The sequence below is a fragment of the Gymnogyps californianus genome, chromosome 2 (genome assembly GCF_018139145.2).
Source record: "Gymnogyps californianus isolate 813 chromosome 2, ASM1813914v2, whole genome shotgun sequence".
NCBI classification, from domain to species: Eukaryota; Metazoa; Chordata; class Aves; order Accipitriformes; family Cathartidae; genus Gymnogyps; species Gymnogyps californianus.
In genome coordinates, this window is record NC_059472.1 from 113,271,710 (window position 1) to 113,294,308 (window position 22,599).

A 22,599-nucleotide genomic window follows, 5' to 3' on the forward strand; every position below is an offset into this window, starting at 1 on the left:
TTTCATAAATTTCTGTTATACATGGTAGAGTACACTGTACTGCAAGAAGCGCTTCCCGTGTTCACATGGAAAGAACATTACGTTTGTCAGTCCACTTAGCCGTGTTAGGATGGAAGAGCATTGCTCCCTTTACTTGGTACTGAACAACTGGTAAACTTTAGAAACAAATGTAAACTTTGCCTTGCATTTTCTGATTTTTTTTTTCCTACAAAATGTGTCTTTAACAGTAGTTTTAAGCAGAAGATCGGTAATATTTCTCCCTTTTTTTTTTAATGTAAGTTCCAACATTACAAAAGGGAAAAGTTGGATTCACTTAGGGATGCAGCTTAAATGTCTGCAAGTTGAGACTGCTAGCTTTCTGTACGCCAGCTGAAGGCTTTTACCACTATTCCTATCCTCGTGTTTTGATTCTCCCTCCCACACATTGATGGAAAAAAGCCCCCGCGTCACTGTTAAATGAGCCTCAGGTGGAAGGGGGAGTGGACAAGTAGCAGCTGCCTGCCATAAAGAGGGTGAGCTGAGGACTTGGTTAGTTTCTTGCTGGGCTGTAAGCAGCAGCAGCATGGACCTTAGTTTTGAGGGGCTCTAATGGGGCAGGAATAGCTTAGTTTTTGTTAGGGGTGGGTTTTGTTGTTTTGTTTTTTTTTTCTTCTTTCCTCCCTATATCACTCTCTCTCAAAGGTCAAACTAATTCTGGGAGCTTCGGCATAGGAGAGAGGGGCGTGTGTAGGCTTTTTGGTGCTTAGAAGAGCTGGACAGGCCATTCTAGATGGAAACTGAAGAGGGCAGCAGTGTTTCTGAAAGCTTTCTGAGACTCTAGGCTGAACTGTGTGCTAGCTTGTAACAGGTCTTGAATTCAATTTTTTTTCTGTAACTTTGAAATGCTTAAGTTCTCCAAAGAGTTGAGCTGCTGTCTTTTTTTTTGTGTGTGTAGTCACTAGATCTTCTGTGTTCTCTGACTTCTTTTATTCTTGTTTATAAGCTATGTGTGACAGGGTTGTATCACTTATGTGGGTTGGAATGGACTGAACTTAGTGTATTAGTTAACTGAGGAAATATGTAAGTGTGGGAGGAAGTTCTGTCTTGTGAATTTTGTATGGCTTTGAATGTGAATTTATGCATAAGGATTTTGCTTTTTTTTTTGTTGCCTATCATTTCGTTTAAGCATAGGAAGCACGGTGTCACTGAAATATTTGGTTTATTTATGTTAGCTGTCATTGTTCTTAAGTATACTATAAAGTACAAATCCTGAATAAATGGAGCTCTTATTGTGATCTCAAATACAACATATGTGTTGGCACTAAGAAGTGTTTTCTTCACGAAGCACCAAACTTCTGATTGTGTGAAGCCTTCTATTGCTTTTTTTTTTTTCTTTTTTTGAGGCCTCTTGTGAAAGGCTAATTGGCTGAAGGCTAGTTTTTAATTGGCTGGAATACTATTTATATGAATGTGTGCATATAAGACTACATTAAAGTTACTGGTCCTGTGACTGTCCTGTGGCTTTAAAATGTGTTATAAGATTGGCTTGAAGTACTAATATTGAGAGCTGCATGCAAAAGCTTGCTTAGCAAAGGAGAACTAAAATCTTCTACCTTAATAGTAATGTCAGTTTTCTAGTTTCTATTTGGAAGACAGTAGTTTTGTTCTGGAAAGATCTGGTTTCATCATCTGGGAGAGGAATGTCTGCTGAATTCTGACAGTGTAAAAATCATTAGGTCACACAGTTTTTAAAGAAGTGGTTAATCCTGATCATTTATCTCTTTCAGTGTTTAAAGAAAAAAAATGAATACTGCCCCTACTTCAGAAAGTGGATCATATTCCACAAACCACACAAGACCCTTTTTTTATGCACAGCCAACAGCACAACAGCCTTTTCCAAATCCATGGTACCTCAGTCATGCATACAGTCCGTACTGTGTACCTGCTCCAGGTAAGGTAAATGAGAGCTGTCTGTGGTAGCTTTGCTTAGTAAACTACTGCTAAAGTGGAGGAAACAAATGTGTATCTGTGTTAACAAGCTTCTTAGGAGTTTAAGGTAGAATTAATGTAATGTTTTAGTTGTCAAAGATCTGATTTATGAAATGTTAGTTAAATGTGTAGCTTGTGTGCTGGAAAGCATCTGTTTCTGGAGGATGGAAACTAAGCAAATATTAAGTAATGGTTATCCTACAGATACAGAGCTCTAGAATATGCCTAACAATTAATATGCGTGTATATATGAGTTCTACACATGCATGCATACATTATACGTATGGATAAATATAAACTTAAAAATCCACACAGAACCAATATTGTTAAATACATCTTGTAAATGGTATACCTATGTTAACTTCTATCTGGAGCTGTCTTTTTCAAAGACAATGCTATAGCATAGTCCATAAAATAGCAAAAAAGTACAGAAAGCTAATTAGTGTATGTGCCAAGAAATAAAATCAAGCTCTAGTTAAAGTGTAGCTGTCCAGATAAGTTGTTCCATAACAAGGAACTCTCTTTGGGTTTCTGCACAACTTCCTTCCAAGTGTTAACTGGTGGAATGTTTTACTTACCTATGTGTCTGATCTTGTAGCTGTCCCTGTGTGTACAAGCAAATATTAATCAGAATGACTTGTATCAGAAAGAAGATACATTTGTCTTTACTCTTTTTATCCCCAATGTCTAGGCTTCCGAAGTGGAAATCCTTATTTTCCGTTTTATTCTGTTGCACTCCATGAGTACCCTGGATTTTTTGTTCCGCAGCATCCAATGCATGCAAGAATTAACAGAAGGCCTTATTTTAACGCTCCCTCACCTTCCCCTATGTTTTATCATGCAACAAGATTTAGACACTATAGTACCCCTGGGAAAAAAATGGAGACAAAAGAAACACAGACTGATCCTAGACAGCCTGAAAACAAGCAAAAAAAGCATCAAGATGTCCGTACAGAAACGAAAGGTTGTGATGCAGGAAATATGGCCTGTGTTTCTTCTGGTATAGGTACAGAGACTGAAAGTACTTCAGAGAAACAAGATTCATCTGGATCTTCCATTGTGGTAGACAGAGAGTTTCATAACAAGAGCCCTTCCAGCTCTACACAGTATAGAAATCTTCCTACTGGAAGCTATGCCTTTGAGAAGGAAGAAGTCAGGATAGAATATGGAAATGGCTCTCCAGCTATTCAACTGTGGAAGTCCTTTAAAGAAACTATCCCTTTGTATGATGTGGCAAGTGGTAAACCAGTCCCAGAGAATATAGTGCAGCGTGACTTATTTTCTGTTAGCTCATGTGAAGGAATGATATATGGCCCTCATGAAGGGGAGAAAATGGTGCCAGGAGCTTCCTTAGATGAGAGAAAAGCTGTTCTTGCCTCAAAACAGGGTGTTGAAACTGTGCAAGAAAAAGAGGTCCAAAATAATGAAGTGAAGCTGGATGCAGAAAAGCAGGCAAATACAAGCCAATGGGCAAAATCCCCCCCAGGTAAAACCATGGCAGTGCAAATCACAGAGTTGGCAAGATCTGTTAGCATAGATAAACCAGTGGTAAGACAGGATGTGGCAGTAGCTAAGAAATCTAGCTCTAAAAAATCTACAGGCTCAAAAACTTCTCAAGAAGAGCCCAGCTTTATTCAACAAGCAGGACTACTTCCATCTAGTGTGGAGGTAATGAGTGACTTGAGTTTTCAGCAGAAAAAGCTGAATCTAAGCCACAGCGCAACCAATGAAAGTCAAACAGATAAGAGTATTTGGTGTGACGAATCAATTGAGAAGTACGTTCCCTCTAACAGTTGGCTGGCTTGTTTGGACAGTATGGACACAAACTACAACTACGACCTTTGTTTGCCACAAAGGAAACGTCAAAGTGTACTCAGTCTTTCTTCTGATGACATGTCCTCTAGAGAGGAAGGCTCTTCAATTGATAATGCCCCAGTGTCTTATTTTGTCCCTGACTATGTGCTTCAGAAAAGCACATATACTTTCCAGAAAAGTACAGAGGGCTTAGAGAAAGAGAAAACTAAAAGTGGTGGGTCCCTTAATGAAGAGGAAGCTGTAGGAAGGGAGCAGATGAACAGCTTGAATGACCAAGATGTCAAAAACTCTTCAACTATGAAGATTAAAGAGGCTTCCAGTAAAGGTAGAAAGCTGGGAGCTCTTCCTAGATCTTCTAGTTGGAAAAAAATCAATTCTCTCAAGAAAAAAGCAGCTAAGAGTTTGTCAGAAGTTGAGGACTCCGAAGAATACTCTGTGAGGGGAGAAGAGGAGGATGAAGATGGAGAGGATGAGGAGGATGAGGATGATGATGACATGGATGAAATTGAATATTTCTTTCAAGAAGCCACTCCATATGGAATCTTGATGCCTAGTAAAGGAAGTTTCTACCAAGTTGGCCAGAGGGTGCTTTGGAAACCACCTAAAAATGTTATACCAGCTCAATTAATTAGCTGGCCTGCTCAAGAGAAAATAAAAACTAGGAGTGGGCTTGGTGAAAACATTGGTGTAGCTTACAAGCCAAAGGAGAAAGAACAAGATGAAGTTGTATACAGTGACTATGGGTATTATGGAAGAAAGAGGCCTACGCAAGAAGAGAAGGACTTGAACATGAGCGAATGCTACGGAAATTCTTGGGAGGTAAGCTAATTGCTGATGACAAAGTGCTGCTTAATAGAACACACAAAGAACACCTAATTGCAGTTGCAAGTTGTAGTTTGAACCAGTGGGAAGATTGGAGAATGTTGTAGCTTCAGGTTTGGCTTAGCCAGAAGTACTGCAGAATTTTTCTTTTGAGGCAGAGGGGGCCTGCAGCAATTTTTTACCTACTGCATGAGGATTCTGCATCTTCACAACCAGCAGAGAATTTTGCAGAAACTCTCCTTTGAGTTAGATTTGATATACTTACCTGTCTGACATTAGTGGCAATTTTTTCATTTGAAAAGCTTAAGGTCATTTGAACTACACATTTACCATTGTTTAATAATATCTTGGAAACTCGGCGTTTAAATTTATACAAACATTCTCACTCTCCCATCACAGACCCATGTTAGGTGGATTAAACAGGATTAAGTTCATTATAATCTGGTGGCTATACCCTGTGTAACTTCTCCTCTCTGCAGAAGAGGAGTCAAACTATTATTTTTTTTATTGTAGCTGCTGCTCTCTTACTGTTAGCAACAAAAGTTTTGCTGTATTTTCATAAATTGGTGTGAAACTATTAAATTTGATCTGGAAAAGAACATTTTATTTATTCAAAGGTAGATATTGGTAGAAATTGGATTCATCTGAACAGGGAATAAGCAGAGTTATCAGTCAGGGTTCGTAACTGGTTACATGGGCACTTCAGTAAGTGGCTGCTGTTTAGTATGGTCTTGTATTGTGAAAGGCATCTAAAACAGGGTGATCTAGTAACAGGCTTAGTGTTCTTAAACTTTACTTTCTTGGTACAAAATCTGTAGACTTAAAGCAGCTTGTAATTTTTGTCAAGTGTGGTCTCCAGAAAACTAAGTTTTTATTTTAATAGACTCTTACAATTAGATTCAGTAGCTAGCTTTGCATTCTGACTGGTGGATCAAACAGTATATTAACATTAGCAAAACTAAATATTGACCTTAAATCAACTTTTTTTATTAGGAAGGCTGTTAAGGGAGAACATGGGGATACCACCTGAAGAGTATTGGATTAGAAGTGGTGCTAAACCCAAATTTACCAGCCACATACATGGTAGTCTGTCACCCCCAGCCAAGAGCAAAGAACAAGGTACAACTTATTTCCTCAATGTGTTTCTGTTCTTAAGAAACATTCAAAAGGATATAATACAAAACAGCAAGCTTATGATATTTGGATAAGATTTGAAGTAATAAAACTAATTCTCATTGCTCTGATATTGATGAAATGCCTGTCAGTACATCTCAGGGTATATTTATATCCTTCTCAAACATGTGAATAAGGATGCATTATAGCTACTTTTTTTTTAAAGGTACCATGGGAAATCAAAGCATCAAATGCTTTGATGCGGCCAAGCAAAGCCTTTATTTGTGCAAAGTTGCTACTGCCATAAACTAGTATTAATTCTTTACCTGGATAATGCTTCTCTTGAGTGCATATGCAGTGGTAGTTCCTAATCTTGATCAGTAGAACATATAGAAAGTCATGTGTGATTGCTACATAGGCCAATGTTCAGAGAAACTAGCATGGACCAACAGTTGCCTCACTACTGCTAAAGGATGTCTGAGTGCACATCATCTTGATGTGGTTAAGGAAAAGATGAATAAATCAAAGTTATTCTAACAAAGTAAGAAGTTAGTTAGTTCCCGTATCTTTTTTCTTTCCTCCTAAAGCAGAATATTTTTCTTTACAATTAAGGTCTACTTGGCATTCAGCTCTGTTTCTAGATGCTCTTCAAGGGTGTTTCTTAGTGTAAGTGCTGTTGGAACAACGGTATAATTTGCTGTAGTCCAAGTATTACTACTTTCCTGGGTCACATGCTTTCAGGTATCACAGGATCAGTCTATCAAGTAACGGTGTGAAGTTATCTTCAGAACAGACTGATGACTTGCTTCTTTTCAGTTCAGTGATAATATACATCAGGTTTCCTGGATCAACAGCCCAGCAGACTATTCTTTAGAGAGTATTCCTTAGAGTTCTCTCTCTGCATTGCTTTCCTGCTTGAGCATGTTAGGGTTTGGGATTTGCCTCCTGCATTGGAGGCTTCCTATCCTTTCTATCCACAGACTTCTTCAAAATGTTGTGGGTTTTTTATGCTAGCCTGCTCTATAAAAGCTGAAAACATTTTACTTTAGCAGCACTGTTCTTAGTGCCTTACAACAATTCATAAAAATAATAAAATAGTTCTAAAATAATTTTGTTACCCTTAACTTTCAGCATGTCCCTTCTATCTCTTCTAAGTCGTAGATGGTGTGGCATAGTGAGGACGTTTGGCCTATGTGTTACTCCCTGCTTTCTCTTCCTTCTTTCCCAGCCTATGTAGTTTGAAGAAGCTATCACATCCAGTATTAGGAAGCAGGAATCAGTTTCTTCTGAATGCTGTTCATGCCAATGGATGCCTCAGAAGTGCTAGTAAAATTACATCCTTTTTAAAATGTTGCTTATCTTAGGACTGGTTTCTTCAAATTAATCTTAAATTTAATTGCCCTGCAAGTGGGGGGGTTGGCTAAACAAATATGTTGCTTTAGCAGTAATATCATATGCTAAATTTGACTTCTTGAACTGTGTAGCTGTGGTGCATAACTTAACAGGTCTGAAAAATTGAGTTTTTTAAAGACAATGGGTGAGTTGGGTCACTTGAACAGCTATCGACTAGTCTTGAACACTTGAAAAGTGAACTAAAGGAGAATTATCCAACTCTCACTGGGTTCTTTTTTGCCATGTTAACACCTATCCAAGTTATGTCCCAAAATACAATGCATCCAGAATTATGGTTAGACAGTGATTAAATATTGTAGACATATAAGACTGTTGCTTGACATGTAACATCAGTTTTATCTGCCACTAAAATGGGCACATAGAGAGAAAGGAGAAAGAGGAACACTACAGACCAGTCGGCGAAAGTCAAGCTTAAATCTGCTTTAAGACTATGCTTTGGAGAGATAACACCAGTTGTATCTTGTTATTTAGGGTGCCCACCTTTGGTTAAACCAAAGAAGAAAAGAATAGGCAAGCCACCTTCAAAACGCAGAGACACAAGATGTGAGGTGGAAGAAGAAGTGTGGGAGATGCCTAAAAGCAGTGTACGCAAAGGTTGGTATACAGTGACAAGCTACAAAAATTACTGTTACAAGCATTTTTTTCATTACTGTCTCAGGGACTAATGGTTCTTGGTTTGAACTGCAAGGATATTGGATAGCTTGTGAAACAATAGCAAATGCTATGTATGCAGACAAGATGAGGAAAAAAAGCAAGCTAAATTTTGAACACTTACTCACCTTGCTATGAATACTGTTGTAGCTTTGACCAGGTTAGTTTCCTTTCCTTTTATTTAAGGAAAAGGGGGGGGGGGGGGTAAGGGGGGAAAAAAAACAACACCAAACCCCACTATTTTAGTCTAGTTGCTCTTCAAACTGTTCTACTAACTTTTTAAAATGTTGAGTCCTGTGTCACTTTGCAGTATATCCTTTTCTTTAAGCTACAGGTCTGTCTCAGCAAAAATACTGTAATTTGATACAACACAAATGCATATAGATAATTCTTAAGAACTTCAACTTTATGGAGTAGGAACTTCTTGCTACTTTGGAGGAAGAAGGGAAAAACAATGGAGGGAAGAATCACATTAAGTAGGTTCAATAACAAATATGCTTTTCTGCATTTGTGGGAGAGTCTGAAAAGGTTATAAATTGAAAAAAGGGTCAGTACATACAAGAAGCTACCTAAAAGATCAGAGTTCCTTCTGGAAAAGAGCAAGCTGGCATAGTAAAGCTAACCTGAATATTCAGTCAGGAAATACATGAGTTAAAGACCATCTCTTTCTCATATATTAAACAGAGGATTACACTTCCATGTATTTGCAAGGCTGGAAACAAAAACTTAGACTGAAACATCTTATTAGTCAAAATTGGTGTCAGTCCTGAAGTCAGATTATTTGAACATCAGTGTTAAACCTTTAATTGCTGATTCTTTTTTAGGAAAATCATCCAGGAAACTTGCATAATCCCAAAATACTACTTTATATTTACCCCAGAAAGAGCTGGTGTTTCTTGGATGCATTTGTAATGTAGTTACAAGAGCACACTGAAAATATGCTATGAGTTTCATATGGAACTCTTATCTATCTGTTATACTGGGATATTCTGAAGTCCAACACCATTCCTGCAGAACTGACCCTTGCTGGGAAGTTGACTACATAGTTCTAATATCAACTATCAGTGTCTTCTCCTGCGATAGGAAAAGGCAATAACTGATGTCTAGTCTTTCTTTAGAAGCAAATTGACATACATTATCTGGAGGGAGAATGCACACCTTAATTTGTTTTCCTTTTTTTTTCTTTAGGGCGTGGAACAAGAAAGTCCCTCTATAAGAGAAGATAACTGCAAATATTGGGGGAGGAGGCGGGGGAGGGAAATGTATTGGAGGTTTGCATAAATCCAAAACTCAATTATTATTCTCTTGTATATTTTGTGAGTTGCTGTGCACTCTTAAAGGGTAAGAAGTAGCACTGTAAAGACTGAGGACACTATTAAAATGGAATCAAGTATTTAACACTAAAGTCACCTTTTTGCAACTAGCACATCCACTATTTAAATAATAAATTTAATAGAATTGCACTTTGAGACTTCTTGTATTCCATCCATACATGGAAGCAAAAAAGCTTATGCTAGGGATGTATGTGCATCAATACTATTGTAGCATATAGTTTACTGCTGCCCTGTACTGCAGGATTGTGAAGCCTGTCAATGTCATCTCATAGTCAATTTGTCTATATGATGTGGACATAAGTACAAGATTCACTTCCATCAGCTGGATTTTTGGCTGGATTTGTTTTTGTCAAAGGGTAAAGGAATATATTTAAAGCTGTATCAAGTCAAGTACTGACTTGAAGTTTCAAGGCAGTTCCTCAGATACTACTCTTCAAATGCATGATTGAGGACTAAAACTAAAGCACTGCGTTGATGTGATGCTTCCCACTCCTCCACTTCTTTTTCTGTGGAGACTTTTGAGTACTCTGTGGAGACACTGAGCTGGAGAGATGGACTTTGAAGGTGAAGCAGAAGTTTCTACAACAGTGGTGTGCCCTGTTCCTTGACTTCTTACTGATGACTTCTTTTACAGTTGATACTGTCCTTGGCAACTCACTACAGAAAAGCCTCTTTATAGAACTAAGATGATAAAACTAGGTCTCTGCTGAGCTATCTTGTGACTAATGGAAATAGACTGATCTAGATGAGGTGGATAGCTCAAAAATGTGTGATCTTTTTCATGTCTATGAAAGCTAGTATCACCATGTGAGAAGAAAAAACATGATACTGCCATTCTTGGATGATTCCCAAATAAAATGATAGCGTGAGTGACAAAGGTAGGGAAATGGTAAAAAAAAAAAAATTCTTTAATAAAGGGTGGGGGGGAATGGACAGACAGAACTGTCTTCTGCCTCCTCTCCAATGTTCATATTCTGTCTGTGCCCTAGAGGAATCTACATGGATAAAAGTAGCATTTCCTGTGACTGCATTCAAGTTTTGTGCCTACCTATTACTAGTTTGACCTGTAACTGAGGTTATGCTGTTTTCCCTCAGTGAGGAGTATTGAGGTTTCCCTACCCAATTGATCCTTGATCTTTCTATTATTTTTAATAGCACTTGATTACTTGTTAAAGAGCTACTGTAATTATAGCCTTTGCCCCAAGCTGTTAGAGGAAAGGATCCACTTTAACACTGTGATGCCAAGTTTTCATTTCCTCTCTACCCTAAGCGCTGCAAGAAAATAAGGAATACAAATTCTTATTTGGCTTTTGTGCTGCACAAAACCTCTGTTGCATCAGAACCTCAAAGAATAAAATGAGGGAGGGAATTACTTCAAGGATGGAACTTTTTAATGCTCTGGAAAATATGGGACTGCTGCTCTCGGATATCTAATACAGGAATGTGCTGCTCTTAGAGGGGGATAGACTTTATTCTGATGGGGAGAATGAGTGGTAGAATCTCTTCAACTTGAAGACTATAAGTGATGACCTAACAGTAATCCTCAGCTACAGCTGAGACCTCTTAGGTAAGGATTGGTGGCTTTTTCCCTGAACTTGAGTGTAGCTTTGGGATTGAATACTAAGTCAATTCTGCTGATAGACTTAACTTTGTCTTTTGCTGTTTGTCTGATAAAGGAATATTCATGACCTCACAGTTAGATGGCACTCATTTTTGGGACTGGCTAATATTTCACAGGTAGTCCCAAGATCATGCTTGTCGTCCTTTCATACGTCTTGCACTAGTCAGTGTGCTTTCTACCTAGACATAAGAAGCAATTTAGGGCCTGGTGATGCTAGCTCCCAAGATGTGAGGGAGTAGCAGTAGGAGTGTTTAGACAGCTCTTTGTCTGAAAACAAATGCTATTTTAAACTAATTGCTTGAAATCTTGTAGCATACCCATGCTATGTATCCACACCAATGCTTAAAGTAGTATGCATGAATGTTCTAGTGCTCCAGAAATACTTCTTAGATAATGTTATACGTGGTATGCTCTACTCTGACAGTACTAGTCCTGTGACCTTAAAACTAAATCTCCTACTTGGCTTTTTCTTCACTCAGCAGCATGGATGACTTGTGGACTGCGTCTTAAGTCAACTGACTTACAATTATATTTAATTATGATTATAGGTAATGTTCCAGTGGGTAAAATTTTTCAGAAAGGTTGTGAAGTACAAACTGCATTTTAAAACGCTATGAGTTAAAGTCCAGGCTCCTCTTATTCAGCCAGGTAACTAGCCACAGTGATATTTGAGATTTAATTTTTCAGATGCACATACATGTCAGCTTTTGTTACCACTGAAGCGAGATTGCCCAGTGATTAACTGCAATGCTGGCAGTATTGTGAACCTGTAACTGTAGCAGTACTGCATTGCCTCTGAAGTTTTCACATGCTTGCTGCAGCATCTACTGAAGGGCAGCTGAAAAATCTATCATCTGCTGCTCGGCACAGCAGTAACAAACCTTAGAAGCCTCTGAGACTGCCATATTGGGAGCTTTGTTTGGACAGACTTACTGTCTGTGACTCAGAATTTCTAAATCATTATTTGTAGCTAACTAAAATCTCTGTTGCAAAGTGGGTGTGGTGTAATCACTGAAGTGGAGCCAGTGGGTTATGCTGGCTTGCCAGGTTTTAATTCTGTATTTTAATTTTCAATTTGGTAGCACCTGGATGGCATAAAACTTTCCGTTTTACAATATGTCCTGTTTTCTGCTTTATGTTGGAAAAGATTAATTACAGGTCTTTCTATTAAAATCAAACAATGGAAGACAGGAGCCAATGGCAAAAAAAACCCCCACCTAGTCATTGCATGCTAACTGTAGGCATACCAAGGAAGTACAAACGCACTGTTTAAAAAGAAGAGTCCTCAGATTCCCCTGACTGACTCACTGCCACCGGCCATCTCAGTCAACAAGACTATAAACCTCAAGTAATTTCATGGCCAAAGAAATAAGACAGATGTCAGTGTTTTTGCTGAAATAATCTTTCTGACAAGAATGGTTCAGAGTATTAAGATAATCTGATCTGGGAGCTTCAGACCTGTGAAGCTGTATTGCCTATGAGCTATGTATGTTGTAGCTACATTTCACACTTAGATTCATGGAACTATACAATTATGCTATTACTACCACTCACGCTTCAACAGAACTTTCAAATGGAAATATACGTGTCTACAAAGAAGGCAAGGATCACTAGGAAAAAAAACTTGGTTGTTTGAACAACAACATTAAATAGTCCAATGGTTAAGATTTAAAACATAAGGCTAATCAGTCTTTCAAGACTATAGCTTTCTGTCTTGCTTTCTGGATTTACTTCTACATAGAATCATTTTCCATTAATATAAATGGGTGTTGGTATTTAGTCTATATATTTCTAAAAGACCTAGAGTCTCTTAAATGCCAGCTTTGGCACTGTTTAAAATGCTAAATGATGCAATGAATCATGCTTCTCAGCACTCTAGCAGTGGCTGCCAGTCAGCACTACTAGAAATCCTGCTCTATTGAAACTGTTAGCTTTAATTTTGAAACTAGCTCTACTTTTATAAGTTTCAGTAAAGACGTACTAAAATCTTTATGTATGGGATATGATAGAGATTTATAAAACTGGGAATGATATGGGGAAAATGAATAGGAATCAGTTGTTCATATGCCTCCCAGTACAAGAACTAGGGTGTATGAAATGAAACTAATAGGGAGCAGTGTGAAAGCAAATTATGTTTCTTCACTAATTATTAGTTAATCTGTAGAGTTCCTTGCTGAAGGAAATTGCAAAGTTTACAAGAAGTGATGGGATGTAAAAGAAAAAATATAGCCAAGGCTACTAAATACTAAACTATAACCTATGATTCAAAGTACCTGCACTACAAGCAGTAGAGGCTGAGACAGCATTTCAGTGAAATAACAGAAATAATGCCACTAGAGTTTGCACTGCTCTGCTGTGTAGGCACCTGCTATTGACTGTGAGTGGAAAAAGATACTGGTATAAACAGATCTTTAGTCTGGCACAGAACAGTGATTTGGTATCTTAAGACAAACTTTTAAATGGTGTTTGATATAAGTTAGAAATGGTCTTTTACGTTATTTTTCTTGATTGTTCAAATAGTAAACCCCGGGAAGTTAGTGGGAAGGACCCACTAACAAGGAATGGGATGACAGACTAAGGAAAAACTGAATTTGTTTTTATTAAACTAAACTTCAGAAGAATCTTAAATGACAAAAGCTGAAGTAACTGAAGAGATCTTTAGGTTAGCTCTGCTCTAGACAAACTTGAGTAAGCATTCTCTTGGAATGCATCAGCTGAATACTAGCTGTGGCTTCCAGCATCTGTCCCACAATCACAAATGCTATAAACGCATGGATTTTCTCAGCACCAAACGTGGCAATACAGAGGAACCTGTCCATTATAAATCTCCTCATGCTATTTCAGCTGTTAAATCTCTTTCTGGTGAAAGAGCCAGGAGCTTTGAATTTGTTGATGCTCATACAGGGAACTATCGAGAGTCACCAGTAATTCCCATCACAGGGAGATGTGCTAAATAATACTGGAGGATACAACACAACTCCACATTCAAGCTCTGGGAATAAGATAAAGACTCTTTCTGTAAGTAGGCCTTGACTACCTTGTTTTTCCCTGAACATATTGTGAATGACTGGCAAGGAATGGAGGTTTATTTTTACTAAATGACTCTTAGACACGTAGGAGGGATAAAAACACATTTTAATGTATACTTTCCCCTGTCCTCTCTTCCAAAGCTCTCAGGAGAAAAAAAAAAAAAAATCTTAAATGCATTTTAGTCTATGGTTCCTTGATTTCACTGTAATGTTCACTCTACTAATGTTAGAGCTTTATCATGCCTTTTTTTTTTCCCCCCAATATAAGCATAAGCACAGAGACTAAGTTCTATATAAGTCCTTCCTTGTCCCATCAAAGCAAATCTATTTTTCTTTCTCCTTTTGCAGAGCACCAATATATCATCTAGGTCCTCAAATCACAGCTTTGTACCACAGCACCTTGAGGTTTCAAAAGGAGATGCTTACTCTAATGCAGTTTATAGCTATCTCAATCTTTCTGGTCAAGTCTGCAAGATTATTTAAAAGAAAAGCACGGTCAGTCCAGACGGTCAATTAAGTACACAATACTTTCCCTTCCTCCTGCTTACACGTTCTTTACTACTGTTCTGTGGCTTACATGCATATAGTTGAAAACCATTTTGAAAGCCTTACACATTTATATTCTTGTGGGATGATTCATAAAATATTACTACATAAAATAATTCTAGTAAACATAAAAAATAAGTTGGAATTTATTTCCCCAAGCCTTTTTAAAAGGAAAAAAACCTCAAATGTATCAAAACAACTGATACTGAAGTGTATGTAGAAATTAATCTTTTTCATTTCTAACATGAAACCCCCTTTTTAAATAACTAAAACCACTACCTCTTTACAGTAAAGTTGAACATCTAACATCATTACACTTGGCTCCCACTTCTATGGTTTGGAGAACACTTCAGGTGTTGCAGAACTGTGCGTATTAATGGTGATGATGATGAGATTTTGCTACACAAAAAAACGAAGTCTTGCTGACACTGCAATTTTGTCTTAAAGTAAATCCTTTTGATTAACTTTTTCCCACTTCAGCAGTGCTCTTTATTTCCCTATTGCCAGTACTAGGACAAGTACACTGAACTTCAGCACATAGCCAGTACGCAGAGAAAAAAAAATACAGTACAACCTGCTTATTATAAGCACTGTAAGTGAACTCTCAGTGCTCTGCATGGTGCAAACTGCAGTCCCGTTACAATGAGGCTTTGTATATAACAAAATAACTTCATGGAGAAAAGACACTTCAATAGGCAGTCTGCTAATTCTGCAGATTTGTTGGCAATACCTTGGTAGTCGCTGCTTTCTGCTGATAAGTCACATGTGGCACTGCAGAGGCCCAAGCTGACCAAGACAGATGGCCCTTAGCACAGGTTTTACAGTATAAAGATATGGTTGATTGAGTGTTGTTTAATGCAGCTCTCTTCTTTCTGGCTGCAGCACTGCAGAGGGGCAGAAGAGGACAGCCAGTGTAGGATGCTGTATGTATCCATCTGTACGTTCTGAGTTTAATAAAGCCCTTTTTCTGGTGGTTTCTTCCTCATTCTTTGGATCTTTCCTTGTAGTTCACAAGTAGGGGTCAATGAGCGTGCAGCAGGTGACTGCTGTCAGTCAGATTCCGACTTCTCATTAGATTTAGATGATTTATGCTTTCTCTTTTTCTTCTTTTTCTTTTCTTTTTTTTTCTTTTCCTTCTTTTTCTTTTTTTTCTTGTGTTTATCTCTACATTCTGAGGAAGTGGAGCTGCTGCCATCTTCATCATCCTCATCACTGTCATCACTGTTATCGTCATCATCTTCTGAGGTAGAGTCCTCCAGGAGCTGCTTCAGTTGCTGTATCCTGAGTTTAAAAAACATGAATGAGAATCCTTTCTAGCTCTCCTCTACTTGTAATAATTTATTCTAGCTTTCATCTGTTTCCTTCCTAGCTTAAGGAATGGAAGCTGCATGCAAAGGGCAGGGGAACACTTCCTGTTTTGCTGAATTACACTCCCATTACAGTTTTCACAGACTGATAAAAGCAACCTCTTTTGAGACAAGCAGATGTTCTCTCCTCAGGGACTTTCCATCCCATGGGATATTAAAGGCAGACTAGCTTATTGGCCAATATTTATGTGTGCAAAATAATGAGGCAATAGCTATCACCAGACCCCCATAAAAGTTCTATGCTTATCCATACGCAGATGCATATTGGGATTATGATATTATGACATTCATTGCCCTGCTGATACAGACGATGTCAGTGAAGCTGACAGAGTAGACTCTAGATGCAGAGGTTATTTTTGACAGGCACTCTTCCTTTGAACCGTCATGGATTACTGGCAAATGGGGACAAACTATTTGCTTATTTTATTGTTGTCTTCAGTATCCTCTCCAAGGATTTGCTTTTCTTTTTTTTTTTTTTAAAAGAAAAGCAACACAGCCACAGCAGCAGTACTACTCTATGGGCTACCTATAGTTTGTTCAGTTATCTCACTGATGCAGTTCAAGTAATAAAGCATTAAAAACTCTGCAGCTTTATATATTGAATAACAACCTCACATGAGGAACAACATGAGGTGACTAGAACTAGCTTTCTAAATCCACCCCTTCGTGTCTACTGAAGGCACTCTGATGTACCAAATTTTAGAAACATCTCAGTGAAGTCAGTGAAAGGAAAAAAAAAAAAAAACACAAACTGTTTTTTAGGCCTAAAACAACTAACCAAGTACCTGAATATTATGGCATAATTGAATATGACTCCTCTTTAAACTTTGTTTTGGGAAAAAATATAGAAGCTAACAGAATTAAAGAAGTAGGAAGTACTACTGAGTGATTATTGAGAAAGTAGAAATGCATTAGTCTCTGCCAACATAAAGAAACTGCCATTAAAAAAATGTTCTGAGGTAAGGGTAAGCTTATATCAAAATTTCACCTATACATTAGTATCATGTTATAAAATGAAAACCAAATTGAAAATGCAGTTTACTACAGAGACACACTTACCTCATTTCTTTTTCATGACGTTTATTTTCCCTTATTATATCATACATTGGATCTTCATGGGCCTTTAAAGTGGAAAACAGAAAATCCAATGTTGGTAAATAAAAGTATTTATCACTGACTCTTGCATTTCCTAAACAAATAAACCAAAGCAACCCAATGCAAGAGGATTTTATCAAAAGATGAAATACACTTAGCAAGCTCTTAATTCACAAGTATACTCTCAGACTTAACATCGTGAATCTGAACTGTTTTTTTTACTTTAGGAAAAGCTTATCTAGTTACATCACCAATGAAGGGGACTCTCCTTGGGTATATTACCTCTCTCCCTCTCCAATCACAGTTGACTAAGAGAAACCCATACATATACTATAGGAATAGCTAGACACAGATGGAATACTGAAGTTCAAAATAATGAGCTGTGCCCTTATGGCATATTTTAAAAACTTGGATACAAACGCACAAGAATACAGGAGCAAGGAATACAAGACAAACGGATAATGAAGTTGGAGTTGTCCTAGCATGCTATGCACTACCATTATTGGTTCTTAAATCAGTTATTTTTAAATTAAACAAGCACTGCAGCAAAAGATAGTTGTGAAGGAAGATAGCAAATAAACTTTGCAGATATTTAAGGGGAGTTTACGCCGTGCAAGAATGCAGCAAAAAGATGGGGTGATCATTTCTGTTAGAAGATTAAGCAAACAAGTTCAACAGGGAGGAGAGATCAGATGCTGACCACAGGTGGGAATTAAAATTTCAGTAGCACATGAAAGATGTTGGGAATGTACCATGAAGGGCCTTGGATATACAGCAAGAGTTTGATGCAACAGAGAAGAAGCCTGAGCAAAAATGAAGAATAGAGGCAATATGGCCATGGGAGAGGGCTGAAAACACTCTTTGCAGTAGCATACAATCAGTATGAGTCCAGAATCTGGACAGAATGAGTCCAGATTACATTTTTCAAGGATAGAAATGAGGACATAAGACACAGAGCGATGAGAGCTTGAAATACAGGTTAACAATGCAGAGCAACAGGAAAAGTTAAAGAGGTCACGCAGAAAGAATCCGCAGAACTGAGATATAGCCTCATGTAGCAAGAGATCAGACTTGTAGACAATGACTGGATTACAGACCTAGACAACAGGCTTCATGATGTGATTGTTCACAGTGAGAGCAGAAGGCTTGAAGCAGCTGTAATGTGGGCAGCTCAAGCTTGACTAAACATATTTTGTTACGTTGACATTTTAATCACAAAAACTGAATATAATGGTTGAAACAGGTTCTTGAAGATTTCCAATTTAAAATGTAAAAATTACTAATTTTCCTCTTGAAGAGTAGATTTTCTGCAAAGTAGTCAAACATCCAACCACATCTGTAGCTTTTTCTTTATTAGGAGATTTTCGGCATCTATATTATACTAGAGACAGAGGAAAAGTCCTTAATAAAGCATCATCTAACAGGCTTCTCTTCACTTGCAAGATTACGCATAATCAGTATTAAAAAATACAAGCAATAATACTACAGTATTTATACTCACTACTCTAAATTGTTCCAATTTCTGATTGCCTTTAATAAAGAATGGGCATTCTTTATCTCCTGTTCTGTGTCCATAACGTTTACACCGCCAACCTTTAAAAAAAGAAGCAGCAGTGAATTGCACCTCTGAGTCAGATCAGAAGAAGAAAAGAAAAAGAAAAAGACAAAACCAAACATATTTATGCAAAATATTTTCAATTTGTTGGAACAAAGAGAGAGAGACAAATACTATGTTGATACATGTAACGTCTATAAAATGCAAGGCTATTACAGCCTTCAAGATACTGGTTGCTTTTATATCAATTTGATGCCAATCTACCTGGACCTTGTCATCTGTCCACCAGACATTCTGCCCTCCCCCAGAGTAAACAGATGGCTATATAAAGGTCCAGTGACATCTGGAATATTTTCAGCCTTACACTGCATGACTTTGACTTCTTTTCCCAAAGGCATCCAAAGCCCTTTTGTCGGGGCGTGTGCCAGGAATTCTCGTGCACTTTCATTGCCTGGTACATCAGGTATGCAGTCTTCTGGTTTTGTTTCATTCTCCTATGGAAAAAGATAGGGACAACAAAATCACATATGTTTTTTTAACTTTGTAAAAATTAATACTCCAAGTGGGCCTTCACTTAATACAGAACCTATTTCCCCTGTAACATTTCTTTTTCTTGTAACACATAAAGGATCCAAAATACCTGACCCTTTTAACAGCATTAAGTAATTTTCTTTTTCCCTCACCCTTGAATTTCCAGTCTGAACTTTATTGCCATATTAATTCCATTCCTTCCTGTTTATTTTAGTAATTTATTTAAATAAATAATATAAATGAAAACTTAACAGACAAGCAGAGGCTTCTTTTTCCTTTTCCTGCTAACAAGACATAACTATTAAAAACAGGCTTTACAACACAGAGCAGTATTTTTTAGGTTAAAAGCACTACATTATGGCTTAGGTATATAAATTTGTCAAAAGCAATGATCATTATGAAAGGAAAGTATTTTTACACAAATATTTGAGCACAAGCAATGGAGAAGAATCCTGAAAAGATGTCATTCAAACTGAAAATCTGCTTCACCATAAATGACTCCCCTCTATCCGCACTATTAAATACTGCAATAAGTGTGCGTGCTAAGAGGTGATGAAAGAACTGGTATCATCCTATCTGATTCTGGGCATTTCACTCTGGATTCACCAAGTCAAAGAGGTCGGCTTGTAACTGAGGAGCTCTGAGTTTTCCCCTGGAATCACCTACTTCTCTCTGTAATTTATATAGGTAATGTAGCCACTTAAGATAAATGGCTAAAAGACAGGTTGTGTGAAAATCCCTCATAATGCTAAATAGTTACTGCAGGATATTTACCAACCTTAATTAGCCCTGGGGGAGGTTTCTCATAGCTGAAAAGCAATAGAAATATTGTTACTCTGCAGCTTAGCACAGACAAATAAATAGAGAAAATATAGTATTTCAATGGTATAGAGTTAAAACCTTCACCTCACATTTTCCCTTCAATTTTACTCTATCAATAATCACCAAGAAATATAGCAGAACACGGATACCTGGATGCAAGCAGACTGAGACACATTGTTTGTCATATCACCACACCCATCTGTTGCAAACATCCTTCAGATTCATATTCTTGTGGAAGAACAACTATTTTCACTGCACTACTTTGCAGGGATGTGTGGTACATCCAATTCAGTTTCAGTTACCATAAATGCACAATTCTCTCCTCTTTTTCTGTAGCACCCCTCCTCAAGATCTCACTGATCCAAATTTCTTTACTCCAGCACTGCTGAATCATAGACATACTCAGCTGAAAATGCCAAGTCAGACCGTTCCTTACGTCTATCTTCACCAGCCACACCTAGTATATAATAATTTCATCTTCTCTCTGTGTATTAAACCTAAAGACAGAACCTTACTGACCAAAGTACCATCTTTCCTGCAGCATTTCTCTGGAGGTAATAGTAGATATAAAGTTTATTAAAATCCAAATAGCTAGCAGGTGCTACATAGAGCACAGCAACTGAGAAAGTGCATGTGCTTAGGAGTTAAATGCCAAGGTGCTATGAAATGGTCTTTATAACAGTAACTTTTTGATGCTGTTTAGTGCACTTCATAACAAACAGATTTTTACTTTCACTTGGAAAGGAAAAAATCATGTTCTTGTGAACCTTCTGATCTTTTTATTCCATTAAACCCCTTTCAATGAAATAGCATAAACCTCTCCCAGCACCACAGGATGGAGTCATCAGGCAGATCTCAAACCTTTTTAACTTTTTTTTTTTTTTTTTAAATCCACTCTAGTGGAAACCGAACAACCTCTGCTTCTATGCTGCAACTCCCAGACTTCTAGGAATGTGGAAGAGGCCCATTTCCCCCCAACAAACCGCGATGAAGTCACCAAGCCGTTTTGCAGGCGGCCCCGCAGCGAGCACCGCGCTCCTGCAAGGCGTCAGCGGCTTTCGGCTCGCCGGAGACACCGGCGCCGCTGGCCGCCCCGCCGGCCCTGCTCGGCGAGACACAGCAGGTGCACGACTGAAGCACAGGGCCTGCTTACGCATAAAAATGGGCCACGTTTTTAAAATGCGACGGGGCCGGAGCAGCCGCTGCGGGAAGGGAACGGGCCCCTACCTTCCGCGGGGCTGGGGGGAAAATAAAAACAAACAAACAAAAAAAAAACCCCAACCCTGCACTAGAAACGAGCCCCAAATGCCGGCGGGGTGGGCTCAGAGCAGAGCGGGGGGCGGCCAGGCGGGGCCCGGGGGCTGTGCGCCCTCCGGTCCCCCGGGCAGGGGCGGGAGCCCCGGGCAGCCTCCCCTTCTCCGCTCCTTACAAGGACTCCAGGTGCTGGAGCTTCTGGAGCTGCTGCGCCTCCTGCCTCTTCCGTTTCCTCTCATGCCGGTCCTGGGTCCTGCCGCCGCTCGCCGCCGGCTCCGGGTGGCTCTTGGGCCGCGCCTGGCTGCCCCTCGCCGCTTCCTCCTCCTCCTCCTCCTCCGCCCCCTCCTCCTCCTCCTGCCCCCTTCGCGCCCTGTGGGACATCGGCGCGGCGGACGGAGCCGCGGCGGACGGCGAGGCCACGGCGACGCCCCCTCCCCTCCCCGCCCTCCAACGCTGCGCATTTCGGTTTCACTTCCCCTGCCGGGCGGGGCGCGCCCGGCCAAGCGCGGACTTCCTCCGGCGACGGCGGCGCGGCCCGGCCGGGCAGCGCCCCCACCGCCCGCCGCCCACGGCCGTCCGCGCCGCGGCCTCCCCTCGTACCATCCCTTCGGCGGGTCCGGCTGGGCGGGAGGGGCAGCGCCGCTCAGCCCTCCCGCAGCCCGCCGCCGCCTCGGGCGGTGAGGCAGCAGGGCGGCCCCGCCAAGCTGCCCGCAGGTCACCCCTGGCACCCTTCCCGGGGATTAGAAATAAAGTGTGGGGCGTTGCGCCTTCAAAACACCGATATTTAAAAAAAAAAAAAACAAAAAAAACACCTCAGTGCCACAATCATTTAGACACCGGGGCTGAGGGGGGGTATGGATAGGCCTGGGGGAATATGGTGGTGGGCCAGCCAAGAGGTGTCGGGGAGCAGGCGGCCCGGGGCGGAGAGGCAGGCTGAGGGGGTCGCCTCCCTCACCGAGGCCTCGGGGACAGTTGGGGATGCAGCTGGGGGGCGTCTGGGGTTGGGGAGAGCGGCCGGGTGTGCAAGGAGGGCCCCCATCCTGGTGGTCACAGGCCATGCTTGCAAGAGGCCAAAAATACGTGTGGATGGAGGGAGGAGAAGGTCAGGGCCACCTCTCGCAGCATCCGGAGCACACGGAGTTGGTTTCGGTTTTTCTTTCTTTTCTTTTTTTAACGGGCAGGTTGGTGCCATGGGAGGTACGCCTTGCTTACAGGGTAGGGTCTAGCCACAGGCCCAGCGGGGTCTGGCTAGGGCCATGCTGCTGCGGCTGGAGCTGCCTGACAAGCAAAGGGCAAATCCCTCCTCTTCAGCGTATGGGCACCCCTAGAGAGCCGAAACTGCCCCCAGGTTTTGCCGTTTCCTGCCCCAGCCGTGATCTTTCTGTTGCAAGATGAGGAATGGAGGCAGGTCGGTGTTGGGAAGGCAAAGTTTTAATTGCTACTTTAGCCTCACGCTGAAGTTCAAGGGCACATCAGATTTCAGGGATTACTTAAAAGCTGAGTGAAACCCAAAAAATGTACGTTAGAAGTCCAGGAACTGAAGGTGATTTTAACTGTGATCATCCTAGTGCTTCAAAAGTGCACGTCAAAGGCAAAGGATACCGTTCCCTGATAACTGCTATTACAGCACCCTGTGGTTCTGAAGTGCAGTAAGACAAAAAGT

At 40.0% G+C, this 22,599-nt stretch overlaps 3 protein-coding genes across 3 annotated transcripts in view; 1 reads left to right on the top strand and 2 right to left on the bottom strand.

Moving 5' to 3' along the window:
• The window catches only part of LSM5 (LSM5 homolog, U6 small nuclear RNA and mRNA degradation associated), a 756,742-nt gene that overhangs the window by 87,486 nt on the left and 646,657 nt on the right, over positions 1-22,599 (bottom strand). The window lies entirely within an intron of this gene.
• On the top strand, positions 616-9,994 carry LOC127013091 (uncharacterized). The gene is made up of 7 exons (XM_050891688.1): positions 616-847; positions 1,767-1,930; positions 2,660-4,602; positions 5,223-5,232; positions 5,599-5,724; positions 7,603-7,725; positions 8,971-9,994. Exons 2-7 carry the CDS (start codon positions 1,783-1,785, stop codon positions 9,006-9,008), a joined length of 2,388 nt encoding a protein of 795 aa, XP_050747645.1. The 5' UTR covers positions 616-847; positions 1,767-1,782; the 3' UTR covers positions 9,009-9,994.
• RP9 (RP9 pre-mRNA splicing factor) lies at positions 13,485-21,317 on the bottom strand. The gene is made up of 6 exons (XM_050915833.1): positions 21,112-21,317; positions 19,639-19,669; positions 18,694-18,823; positions 18,276-18,367; positions 16,739-16,800; positions 13,485-15,593 (listed from the first exon to the last, which is right to left on the bottom strand). The coding sequence occupies exons 1-6, from the start codon at positions 21,315-21,317 to the stop codon at positions 15,362-15,364; spliced, it is 753 nt and encodes a 250-aa protein (XP_050771790.1). The 3' UTR covers positions 13,485-15,361.